The following is a 14,430-nucleotide window of genomic DNA, read 5'->3' as shown; positions in this document are numbered from 1 at the left end:
TTTTGAGTTATCTTTGTCACAAACTGACCGACATTTTCTAATAATGCGTTTTTCAAAATCAGGGAGATCTAAAATATGTAGATTCATCAAAATCTCGTGTTGGAATTATTATTATTATTATTATTTTTGAGATTACTATACTTTCTCTATACTACGTATACGAGAAAATAAAAAAAATGTTTGACTAATAAGAATCAATACAGATATTCTAATCCGAATTTATCAAAAAAATTTGCTTTCAATAAATTTACTATATTTATCTTTAAAAAATAGAAAACTTTTCGCATTACTGTTGCATTCAAAGTACTAAGTTGCCTTTGTCTTTCAAATGTAATCTTTATTCCACTTGCGTCTGTCTCTTTTGCGAATTGAAATGCAAAGAAAAAATCGGCATTTTTCGCCGAACGCTGTTTCGAAATGATAACATTTCTGTTGTTAATTTTAACGAAATTCCTCTTTTTGTGAGAAGCGCACTTGCAACCGCTTCTTTGGGCGAATTGTCAGAAAAAAGTTGGCCGTAACAGCTGTTGTTTTTTGGGGGTTGTGTTCCGCGAGAGGGCGTCGTCCGCGGACTGCGAGGGGGTTGACTCCTGGAAGTCGGCAGTGTCTTGAAGAGGATGGAGATGAACGGAGATGTCGACCGTCCGGAGCTTTTGGCCGAAACGAGCTTCGACGTTCTGCTCTACATTTATGACCTGTCCAAAGAACTTGCCAAATCCTTCAAGAAGATTCTAAAAGGTACTTGAAACTGATTTCCCGCCTATTCTGAAGTTTATCAATCGCACTTGACAAGTTTTGGACTTCATAAAAGAAATTTCTTCTAAAATAGAATATTTTTCATTAGTAGTTGGATATCTCATAAACTTTTTAAAAAGTTTATTATATTTTCTAAGATTTCATAGGTTTAGTTTTGGATGGAGTTACAGGGAAGTAAAACTGCCGATGACAATCATTTTTGTTTTTTACCATATTAATGTGTAATGGGATTTTCTAAATTAAAGATTTTGACACCACAGTGATAATATGATCTAGAATCTGTCAACATTGAAACAGTGACACTTTTTACTAATAGGTTAGAAATAAGGGATTTAGTAAAATCAACTTGTTATAAAAGATTTCCTACTATTATATTTCTTTTTTAGTCATATTTCTTTAATGTCTTTTGTTCTTTTGTACCAGCATATTTGGTATTTGTTCTTCCATAAATGATATCATGGAATTCTTTTCCAGCAGAATTGATATCTCGAGCGAAGAAAAAAAAATGAAAAGTTTTGATAAATAATATGCTTGATACATCCAATTGAATAAATATTTTACAAAAAAAATTTTTTAATGAAAATTCAATTGAAATATCAGGAATAAAAGCATTTATTTTTCATTATCATTAATTATAATGATTAATAAAAAAGACAATTCTTTAAAAATAAATATGGTTCCAGATTAAATATAAATAAAATAATATTACTAGAGACAAGAACTTTCGCGTAATTTTACAATTTTTAAAATGTTTTCCTAAAACTAATAATTATATCCAACACTTTTTTAAATATCAGCTTAAAAAGAGTTATCGGAAAACTAGCACAGCATATTAATAATTAACATTTGTTATTTTTATTTATTGCTCTAAAATTTTTAATTTTCTTGATAATAATTATCAAATTAGTTCATTTTTTATTTGAAATTTGTCCTTTATCTCAAAATTTGTTTCTGTATGATTGTATTCTATCTTAGATACTGTTTGAATCGCTCATCTTCACGTTAATTTTGTTCCTTTTTTTAAACTTTCTTTCATGTAAAATATTCTTTGTTGTCAAAACGTAAGTGTATTAAAATGTTTCTTTTGAGATCTAATTATTTTATGCATATTACAATTCATATAACTAATTAATCGAATACATCTTAAGAAAGTGTTTTGTGCTAATATGATGATTTTTGGTGTTTTTTAAAGGAAAAATACATCAAATGAGTGAATCAGTTTGAAAATCTATGACGGGATTCCTTTAGATAGAATATGCAATGTATTAGAACTTTTGTGAGACAGGAGCAAATCCTTACTAAAAGTCGCAAGAATATAAATGCGAGTGATTCGATTAAGATTTCTGATATTAAGAAACGCAAACAGTTAACGTTTATCTGAACTTATAACTTTCTAATTTCCCGAACTCGACAACAACTCGAACATAAAATATGGAATGAAAAGTAAATGAGCGAAAATTTTCACTATTAATAAGCAAAAATAATTTAATACAATTACCTTAATTCAAAATATTTTATGTTAATTTATCTCATTAAACAAAATTTCTAATTATAGATAATCTAATAAACGTAGTATTGAATTTGTTTAATACTAAGTAACAAATTGTCAAATATTAAGCAAATTTTTTATTTCTATTTAAATTTTGATATGTATATTTTAATTACATTCCTGTATATGCTCTTTGAGTTTAAAAACGGGTTTTAGAAACATTTTAAGAAGATTCGAAGTTTTCATCTGAAATATTATATCTTGATAATATTCTTGGCTTCAATCGTCTCTCTTTATTTTATTTTTGCTCTTAATTAAACAACGACAACAAATATATAAAATATATATTTGATATGCCCCGGACATGGGTCAATAAATGAACGTTTTAAAAATAATAAATGAACATTTTATAAATGAACGTTTATCCTTAAAAAAGTTATACGCCAAATTGGATAACTTTACATCCATAATATGCTCTACTAAGATTGAAAGATATACTTTGAAAGATTTTTTTTCCATAATGAATGCTTTAATTTATATGAATGCCAAATAATATGTAAGCTTATTAACTTTTACATAATATGCTACTTTTTTACTTTACATACTTTTAACATTGTATGTTAAAAGTGCGAAACGTTTTCCCTTAATTTGGGGCATATGGGAAATATTGACCAAACGTAATTTTTTTTTTTTAATTTCAGCGTTTAAATCAGGTATCGCTTTATTATTGTTACCATTGTTTACAATGTTATTGGAATGTTTAAATAAATGGTTAGCTAAAAATGGATTTGATAATTTATGCAAAAATGACTTATTGTAAATGGTTATAACTTTATTCTTCAGTGATTTGTTATTAAATAATACACAATTCATTTTATCCAAATCTCCATGAAATAATATTACAGTTACATATTTGTATTAGTGTTTCGAAAAAGTTTATTCTATACTTCACGATTATTTTTAAAATGCTGTGAAGAAATTTTAAAATCAATCAAATAATTTTGTAAAATTTTCTGAAAAAGAATTTAAAAGTTTATAATTTATATAAATAAGTTTTCGCCATATCTTTGCTTCAGCTCTACTAAAATATTCTGTTTAAAAAATGGCAGACATTCTTCATATAATTTTAAGGCTACAAAAGTTTAGAAATGTTATTCAAATGCCAATAAATAATAATTATCAGATAACAGTTATTATTTATTAACAGTATTTTTAGAGAAACGGAGATTCTCAAAAAAAATAAAATCTAGATCTATAATCAATTTCAGGTTTGAATGTATTGCAAATTTCACTAATAGTAAATATTTATAATCATAAACTTTAGATTCGATTTTATAACTTATTTATTTAAGGAATGCGGCGTTACCGACTTTAAAAATAATTAATCTCATTCAATGGTCTATGAATTTTTCATTTTCTTTAATCATCGTTTTCCAACGATTTATTTAAAATATAATTTGTTGTTACAAATTATAAATCGTTTGCAACATATGTTTTTCAGTTTTATTCCTCAACAGAGATTAATTAAATTGATCCAAATGAATACAAGAAATGATAGAAAAAAAGAGTTCATAATTTAATCCTTTAAGCTTTAATTAATTATGTTTATTTTTAATTAAAATTAATAAATTATAAAATTAATTAATCTGACTAAGGAAGCATTTTTCACCAACATAAAAAATAATAAGTTAATAATTTTATTAATTACTTATTCATATATTTAAAATTAATTGGAAGAAAAGCAAAACGATAGTTACGCAGATAGGACTCATTATGCAGCTTAAAGTTAAGATTACGATTAATTTTTAAGAAATTTTATTTTTTCAAATTCTTAGCCTAATGCTGCAGAATTTATGTAATTATTTTCATGAGTATTTTATTCATTTTTTTTTAAATTCATGAATAATTATAAAATTTATTAAAATGTTCCAAAGCATCAAAACATTTCATGCACGCGGAAGAAATTTAATTAAAATGACTACCATACATCATATTTTTTAACACGTTTTTGGAATCTGAGACTATTAGTACATTTTTTTTTTGCTTTCTGCACAATATAATGCGAAATTTTTTGCGAAAAATAAAATTTAAAAATATTGTTGCGTTCAATAAATATGACATTTTAAATTAAAAGAATTCTGCGAATATGTTTGTACAGGTGAAAACAACTCTAAAATATACATTTTGAAATATAGTTGTTCCGCAAAAAATTATTGAAAAAATTCTGATGTTCCAGTTTTCCAAAGTGAAAAATTGCATTGTAAGGAAGGAGTTCATTGAACAACAAAATACTGTTGACTTAATTTTTCATAAGAGATTCTGCACACTTAACACTGTTTGAAAAATTGAAATCGAAATACCTGAAATGGTAATTGATTCTCGGCTATAAAAACAAATAAATATTCTCTTTATACACAAATATAAAGTTATCAGAACATACAAAATTTTTAAAAACAATTTGCGAAAATAATTTGATGTGTCTGGAGTATTTTAAATCTTGATTAGTCAGTTTATTTTGCGGTTTTGTTGAGAACAGCCATTGCAGTAAAAATGGATAATTATAGCTCCATAATATCAGTTAAACATTATTTTTTGAGCAAAAAGTAAATAAATAAAAATTGAAATCAAGCAGGCAAATAAAAAAAAGCATGAGATTTTTTTCCACTCATCATCAACTTTTATTTTCACATACAGATGTGTGTGTGTGTGTGTGTGTGTGTGTGTGTGTGTGTGTGTGAGAGAGAGAGAGAGAGAGAGAGAGAGAGAGAGAGAGAGAGTTGATATGCAAACAAATATTTCGCATGGACTTCAATAAAAATTTTATATAAAATTTTCTAAATTTCCTCTGACAAATTATCATTGATCCTTTTTTTTTTTTTTTTTTTCAAAATTTGATAATTTGATATTTTCTAGCGATTTCTCCAAAACCTTTAAGCAAAAATATTATTTTATTTTTACATCATTCTAAAATGCTCTCTTATTTCCTGATATAATTCCCACTTAATTTAATTAACTCCATAAACACTCTGGAAAATTATTTCTTTTACATTTCCCACGCTCACAGCAATGAGATAAAAATCTCTAATGCTTACAGCATTCTTTTAAAGATACTTAAGATTCCCTTGCCTACATCGATACGTGGCAAAGAAATATGCATCAGAATCTTATAGTAAAATCACTGAAGGGACATATTTCTGTCTCTTTTGCTCGTGTATCGCAATGTAGATCGCTTTATCTTGGTACAAATTATGAACCCCGTGGTAAAATAAATTGATATTAAAATTTTAAAGTCTCTCCTTTTCGTCAGTTCTATAACAAAGTTTATTTTCCACCGATTTCCATTAAAATCTATGAGTTAATCACTTATTGCATGAATTTTAACCATAACTCAGTAACTCAGTTGAGTGAGTTAAGTGGTTAATTATAGTTATGATAATGCAATTATATTTACAAGAAGGATTCATTACGCATCATAAATAAACAGAGTGACTAAATATGCATACGAAGTTTTCCTCGGAAATGAGGAGAATCAGGAACTTCAATAATAAAAAAGTAATTTACTCATAGTTTAGAAACTCCAATAACTAAATTAATTAAAATGTATGAAATTAAACATGCATTTTAATTAATAAAGTTATTAAATATAAAGTAATCTTTGCATTAAATGTACATGTGCAATTTAATTAATAAAGTTATATTCCTCCTTACAAAGTAATCTTTGTATTCATAGGGCCGTTTTATTTATTTGCATAGAATAATTTATAAAATAACTGTATCTTCTTTGAAAATAATTGACAGTTTTAATATAAGAACAGAATGTCAAATTTTATCTATTCAGATTTTTAAATTTTAGAGTTAATCAAATTTATATGCACGCAGGCTTACAGACAGACATAGTTCAAGGAATTATTTTTTCAGGTAATGGAGAGCCTAACGTAAAGATTCATCGAAACCTGGAAGGCAAATTTTTTTTTTAATTTTTCTGTATTTCATACATGAGAAAGTAATAGATGTATAAAATAAATTCTTTTATGTAGGTTTACTTGCTCTCTGTAAATTAAAACAGAAAAATCACCACAGGATAATTTCAGTTTCTCCATTTTTACAAGGGAAATAAATTGAAATTTTCTCAAAAAGTAAGAAATATACAGAATCTTATTTCATTCTAATCGAAGCAAAACGAACTTCAGTGTAAGCCACTACGAAGCAGCCCCAACGGTTAACAACAGAACCCCACACATAATCGAAAAGCTCAACGAGAGACAATAAATGAATACCTTCATTTTAAAGATAAAGAAATAAAGATAGATCTTTTGGATTATCACATAGTAAAATAATCCCTTTGGGAAGATTTACTTTGGCTATGCAAGAGATCTTCAGTTCCATTGACAATATACTTTAAAAGTGAAGATTTCACCATATATAGTAGGTAAATAGTCCTTTTTTTAAATGCTGTTGACGAAACATGACTAATCCTGTTTAAAGGAGACAACTGCAGAGGTAATTTCTTTAACGGAAGATTTGGCAATCACATGATTTATATTGATTTTCCCTATTAATTATCCATTTACCGATCATTATTGAATACAATGCGTTTTTTACTTTCTCGTACATTTAGTTTAGAGAAGGTATAGTAATTGACAAAAAATTCGAACTCGAAATTTTGATGAATCTGCATGTTTTAGACGTCTCTGAATTCGAAAAAAACATTTGTAGAAAACAAAGATAACTCAAAACGATTTGAACAAGACGGTTGAAATTTGGTATTCGATCTTCACAACAAATTTGCAGATTTATATCAAACCTTGATTAAAATTCGTTTAGATGAAATCTATTTGCCGAGCTGTTCGAATATAAGTCAGCGTATCACTACAAAACGAAGACATATAGACAGATAAAATTCAATACATATATTTAATATAGACGCTTATCACAATTTTAGCGAAATGCAGTTAAAGGCTTGACTGTCTGTCTGTAAGGCTGTACTTTCAGAAACACGTAAACGCGATAATTAAAAATGCAATGATTTAAGTATATGAAATTTTTGTATGGGATTTTACGACTACAAGTACAGTTTTGCGTCAAATTATTTTTCAATCGGTTGGAAAAAACGTGTCTAAATCACAACTTCCATTTTTGGATACTATAAAGGAATGCCAGAGATTAATCGTCAAATAACTCGCCAAGAATGACACAATAGATTCAGTTAAAAATGCTAAATTCACGTCAAAAGTTAATGCTTCGTAACCATTGTACGCCAATGCTAGATAGGACGCTCTCTGACATGATCAGTTTATTAGAGAATATGCGAGTAAGTTTTGGGGTGGTCATTCTCGCTAGTTAATATATGGAATTCTACATGAAAGCGTATATTGTTTAAGATGTGAAAACAAATCTGTCATGCTGTAATCGGCACCAAAAAATTCAGTTATATCGTCTTTAAAATTTGGAAAATTGAGATAAATGGCGTTGGTTCTTGAACGATAAAATACAATCTTGTCAATGTTTCACATAGCAGCCATTTTGATCTTAACAGGGGATTATTAGTAATTTAATGAAGAAAATCAGTCTTAAAAGAAGTGTTGATTTCTTATCTTTACAAAGAGTACTTTCTTTAATTTTTTTTAAACTTTTCTAAAGGTACCTCAATGCTGACTTTCGCAGGCTATTTCAAGAGCTATTGTTTGTGTTGGCTTCTTGGATTTGTTTTGTTATTTATCCTGTTCCTTTTCTTCTACCTTAGAACTGTTCCTTTTTTCTATTCCCTCTACTTTTTTCCAACAAAAGAGAAAAATCTTTTTTTTTATTCCCTTAAGGTTTTACAACAGAAAGAAGACTTAATACTTAATTTCGGTTCTAATTGGATGATTTTAAAGGGCAACCATGGATTATATGTATATATATATATATATACCATGGATATATATATATATATATTATTATATATATATATAATAATATTATATATATATATATATATATATATATATATATATATATATATATATATATATATATATATATATATATATATATATATATCAAAACTATTGAAAACTTCCGGCGGGAAAATATCCAAACTCCGGATATCAGTAATGAATATTTCAAATAATTTTATCAACAAAATCTTTTTAATCGATAAAAGTTTCACAACAACATTCCACAAAATTATTATTTATTTTTGGGTTTTCAACACTCCAAAAAATATTGCTTAAATATGCTATCTATTTTTTTTGTTTGTTTCTTTTACAGACAAACTGGCTAAGAACTGGACCCAATAAGCGAAAATGAATTTTCAACATTTAAATTTCTTGACAGCATTTAATGCTGTTTCCATCTCTCGGTGCTATCTAAAATAGCTGTTATTCTGAAAAAGAACAGAAAAATTAAGACAATATTATTCATTGCTGTTATTATTACGCTACAAAAGAATTTTCTATTACAAACAAAAAATATTTTGAGGACGCTTATAGGATAAATTTTTTAATTGGGATACAATTAATTGCTTATAAAAATGTTTTTCTTTTTTGTAATAAAGACAGTAAGAAACTCATTATTTTTAAAAATTCACTACAAATAAATTGCAGAACTTTTACGTTGTTCCCTTTTTCGAAATTTGTTTTTGCTTTAGTTCTTAATACAATTGGAGGTAAGGTTTCGGTATCCGGGCCGGAGAGCTCCCGATTCGAAATTCGATTCCATTAAAGATTCACCGTGTGTGCGCTCACGCTAAACTTGGCATCGTGGGTAACACTCTCCTTTTGATGTAATGTGAAAGTTTGGAGACGGGGATACCAGCTGAGACAGTATCCTAATTATCTGGGTGAGATTCATCCCAAGCCAGACCTCGTACTGATTCCGAATGGGACATTAATATAACTAAAATTACTTAATTACTTTCAATCCCAATACCTCAACCTTTTTTATCAATTACAACAACTTTCAATTTTGTAAATTGCGATATATAAGAAATACTCAATATTAAAATAACTTTTAATGTTTTTTTCTTATTTCTCTATTTTTATAGATAGTCATTCATTTTTTTTCCATCAATGTAAATGTTTCCTTACTGCAAAGTTTTCTTGTTTTTGTTAAACTAATTAGCTTTTGCTAACAGTTTTATTATTTATTAGAACGAGAGAAGACGTCCCAAAAGAAGTAGGACAGCCTCGATTTTTAACATTTTTTTCACAATGAGAAAAAGTTTCTTTTCTTATCGTTTTTACTTTCTAATATTCGTAAGAAGTATACAAAATGAAAGCATTATAATCATCAAAAATCATGAAGATATTTTACTAAATCCCCACGTTTCAGAGCTCTCTGAATTTAAAAAACACATTTTTGGAGTGATCTCTGGGCCCGATAACACAAAGACCTTTTAAGCTAGAAAGATGAAATCTGGCACGTGGCCTTTAAACTATGTTTGTAAATTTCTATCAAATATTGAACTAGATCCATTCAAAGAAAGTCTGTAAATATGGCTTGTGAGTACAAGCAAACAAGATAATTGTAAAATGTAAAAAAAAGTTAGATGGATAAAAGTTGGAACACAGTTTTAGCATCCAAATTATACATCCATATCAAATTTCCAACTAATTCCCTCAAAAGATTGAATATCTGTTAGTCTGAGCGTTAATATGCGTTTAAATGCGACAACTCAACAATTTAATGACAAGAGGAAATGGAATTCGTTACGTGATCTTGTTTCTAAAATTTAGTTTGATGTTACGTTTGGTTTCTATCGAGTAAAAACGGGTGCCCGAAATACATACTCCTTTTTTTTCATTATAATGCGAATTATAAAACGCTCATGAGTGAGAGTGAAAACATGAACACTTGTATTATTCAAGGCTTTGTTCAAGATCTATAATTTTTATGACTGGAGAAGGGAAATAGCATCTTCATAACTGAGTTTCGGGGGGGGGGATCACTTCCGCAAGTTTATAGTAGTACAAACAGTTACAAATTCAAAAAAAAAAATCATGCATTGTTACAATGTTGCGTTATTTCTCAACACATCTGCCTGAATGAAAGCATGTAGAGTGTGTATCGCTGCAGATGATAAATCGTTTGAACACTCATTTTAAATACTTCGACAGTTTGTTGATGACACTACATCCCAACAGCAGAACTTTGTATATTCCATGCTGCGCACGACTTGTAATGTAACTGAAATACGAAGATACATTGTAACTGTATTGCTGTGCTATGCTATTAAGAATTCTATTAAACTTTTCAGTTATTTCCTTATTACTTTTATTCCATTAAAGCTGTGTTGTATATGCCTTTATCTTTTATTTAATTCATTCTGACAAAGTGGTCTCCCTTTATGGTGACTACTTGCAAAAATGGCTTCCTTCCGTATCCACGGTCCACCTTTAAAATTCGCCAAACGGCTTTGAATCGCGCATTCTGTGCATGAAAACATTAACTGGATTTATTATTTTATTTTTAAATTATTATACTGGAATTATTATTTTTTTTAAATGTTGAAGAACTCTGAATTTTTTTAAGACTCAAAATGTAGAAGTTCCCATAATTTGACAAAGAAAAAAGTTTTTTTTTTTTTTTTTTTTTTTTTTTTTTTTTTTTTTGCTCTTTTTTTCTGTTTATATTTATTTATTTTGTGATTTAGGGGGGGGGGCGATCGAAATTATTACAATAAACCTGAGCGATGTTTAGATGTGGAAAAGGAATAGAAAAAATTATAAACCAAAGTAAATATTGTCTTAAAAAATAATTTGTTTAAAAAAATGCTTATTTTCTATTTTTCTAGATTTTCTAAGAAATAAAAAAATTCTATGTCCTAAATAACTCAGCTTAGACCAGCTTTTTATATTTTGTTTTCGAACTGAAAAAAAAAATTATTATTAATTATATCACTCTCTACAGATCTCTACAAATTATTTAAGTGTGTGTGCGTGTGTGTGTGTGTGTGTGTGTGTGCGCGCTCGCGAGCGCTATATAGGGTAAATTTATCAAATTACTTTATGTCAAAAGACAAAGTGCAGAAATGGTGACGGGTGAATATTTCCTATCAATGAAGGGGCGTGCTTCCTTGTTCCATGGTCAGTGATGGTCATTAGAACTCAACTATAGTACCCATTTATGTTGTCGTGGCGTCAGGTCATCCCGATTACTTCAGAGGAATGAACCGGAGTAATCGACTATGATTATAAAATTCGGGACAGATAGATGTTAAAAAATGATAATGTAAAACTCAAAGTGATTTTTTTTTTAAATTCTAATAAAAATTTTATATGCAAAAATTTGTTTTTTAGACTTATTTTCCGAAAATATTATAGTACAAACTTGACATTTACACCATTAAAGTTTTTTTAAATGTCTCTTTAATAGTGTCAATGTCATTATCATGCAATTTTTCTTGAATTTTGAAAATTTCCTAAAAATACTTTTCGTATAGTTAACACCAATAGTTTGCAATGAAATTCAAACCACTCTCATTTAACCAAATATTTAACAGCGTATTTCATCTATTTTTGAAAATTAAGGAAGAAAGCTTTTGTTAATTACCTGCACAGTTTATATCAGAAGAAGAAATTACTTTGCGACGAAAGACAAAGTGCAATTTGAAATAGATTACTCATATACTTAAGTTTTTAATGGCAATTTAATGTCATCGCTCTTAGATAGAAATTAGATATATTCATGCACATAATAAGAAGAGCAGATGTAAAGGTACTAAATAACATGGTTTTAATGTCTGTCGCAGTTTGATGATTGTTGAGGAAAGCATAAATTTCTAGTTATGCATTAGAAATTTTATTGAAAGGGAACATAGGGAATATTCAAGATGTATCAGCTGATCGCCATTGACGACTAATAATTAAATAAATTATTGTTTAAAAAATATGGTATACTCTTTAAAATTTAGTTACCAACCAGTTCTTAATCCCAAACTTTATATCTATCACCACAATTATAAAAAACAAAGTATGTGTGTCAGAAGTTTTGCAAGCCGTTTGATACAGAGATACAAATTGTGTCATCCTTTTTTGAGGGGTAAGAATGTGCACTTTGAGGTATTTTTAAAATTTTAATTAGATGCTTCAAATGTTTAGTTAATTTAAAAAAAATGAGCAAAATTTTTCGGTGATAATTTATGAAAATATAATTACACAAAAATTATTTTCACAATTATCTTAAAATTTATAAATATTAGTATTTTAATCATATCAATTCAATTGATGCACAATTTTTTTGAGAATTTTTGAAGTTTTTTTTTTTTTTAAATATTGCAAAGCAATTTTTGCAACAATACTTTTAATTGTTGCAATGAAATTTAAACTATTGTTATTATTTTTACAAATATCTAACCGCTTATTTTTTCTTTGTTAAAGCTAAATAAATGAAGTTTTTTTATATTTTTATATTTTTTTCCATTGTCATAATGATTTTTCTAATGTTATTTCTTTCTATTTTTCTTTTAGTATACTAGGAAATAAATTCAGTATGATGAAGTGTTTAACTAATTAAATTATTTAAAGTTAGAATCTGTAATGCATAAGAAATAAGAATTGAAGTAACAGAACTGCGTAAGACAAAGTGCACCTAAATAAATCTTAGATTATTCAGACAGTTACGATTTTGAGATGTGAATTGACTCCATTGAGAAAATTCATGCATACATCGATTAGAACAAGTGAACGATAACTTAAGCAATTTAATGTTCAAATTTCTAAACTAAATTTGAAGTTTTGAAATATTTTGACAAAGAACTTACAAATATCATGACCTGCGTACAAGGATTAACTGAAATCAAACTTAACCCTTTCTAGGGCCGTGGGAAGTATGCTTCCCACCAAATTTATCAATATTGGTATGAAATTACATAGGTTGGCATATGTTCTGACAATTTTTTTTACAAAGACAGAAACTTAGATACTTCAGTTCTTTATCTTACACAAAATGATGTGTCTTGATTTGTTACTTAATTATTAATTAATCAAATTAAATTTATCTAATAAGTTAAATGAATCATTTTTCTTATTCTAATTTCAAGCCTAAAAATATTTTAACATAATATGACTAGTAAAAAATGTCCCTTTAAAGGGTTAATGAATATTCCAGGCGAGCCGATGATCTCCAAAGGCAGCTAGTTATGTATAAAATGCTATAGCCTTTTTAAAAGCGTAGTGACAATTCAATTATATAATTTTGATTATACATAATCTCGTACTATTTTAATGTCACTGCATAGTAACGAAATAACCAGGGTAATTGTAATTTCTAATTTTAGTCACCTCTTGAGTTGTTCCCCAAAATATTTAGAACGACTCAGTGAATATTAGAACATCTTTTGGAACGTTTAAGTTCCAAAAATTTACTTCACTTTTATTTTCAGATATACGAAGCATACAAACAGAAAGGACTTTACTTATCAAAAAATTCACATTCGAGATTGTGGCGAATCTCCAACCTGAGTCGAAAAAGAAAATAAAAAAAAAATAAAAAAAATTCCTGCTTCTTTCCTTTCTATCAGTGAATATGGTAATGCAAAGACGCCTTGAGCCAAATTTATAGATTTTTATTAAATTTTTAAAGAAATCCATTCACAGATTGTGTGCTTCTCTCTCCAAGTGCAAGTAAACATGATAGCTACAAAACATAAAGTACTAAATAAATAAATTTGATAAACGCTTTAAACACCTTAAGTTAGATCTGTATCCTTAACACCTTAAGTGCAACACCATAAACACCTTAAGTGTAGATCTGTATTCACCTTAAGTGTAGATTTAAGCCAAATCCATTAACAGTTGATTGTCTGTCGGTCTGTGCTACTGCGTGCATGTAAACGTGATCATTCAAAAAACGTAACGACTTAGATAAATGAAGTTTAGTACACAGTTGAATTAAATCCATCAAGAGGTTAACCGTGTTTCTATCTGTATATTCACATGCATACAAATAACAGATCGCTATAATTCAAATATGCAACTACTTTACATAAAAAAAATAAAGATGATTTTGTATTTGATGTAAAATTTGAGTTTTGCATCGAATTTTGACTTTGAACGGTGCACCAAAAAGCATAATCGATTTTATCGCGAGACTTACAAAAAAAAAAAAAAAAAAAAATACTGTAAACTCGATTTTATTCATTTTATTACGCTAAAGGCTAATGCTACGTTTACGCTATGAAATGCTCATATACGAAATAAAAA

The 14,430-nt window shown here is 27.7% G+C and overlaps 1 protein-coding gene across 1 annotated transcript in view; it reads left to right on the top strand.

The window, feature by feature from the left end:
- Positions 1-528: 528 nt before the first annotated feature.
- The window catches only part of LOC129965740 (uncharacterized), a 64,009-nt gene continuing 50,107 nt past the window's right edge, over positions 529-14,430 (top strand). The window contains exon 1 of the mRNA XM_056079877.1: positions 529-738. Coding sequence (XP_055935852.1) covers positions 618-738 — 121 coding nt within the window. The 5' untranslated portion in view covers positions 529-617. The remainder of the gene's footprint in view (positions 739-14,430) is intronic.

This window comes from Argiope bruennichi, chromosome 4 (genome assembly GCF_947563725.1).
Source record: "Argiope bruennichi chromosome 4, qqArgBrue1.1, whole genome shotgun sequence".
NCBI classification, from domain to species: Eukaryota; Metazoa; Arthropoda; class Arachnida; order Araneae; family Araneidae; genus Argiope; species Argiope bruennichi.
This window is presented reverse-complemented; position numbering and strand designations above follow the sequence as displayed.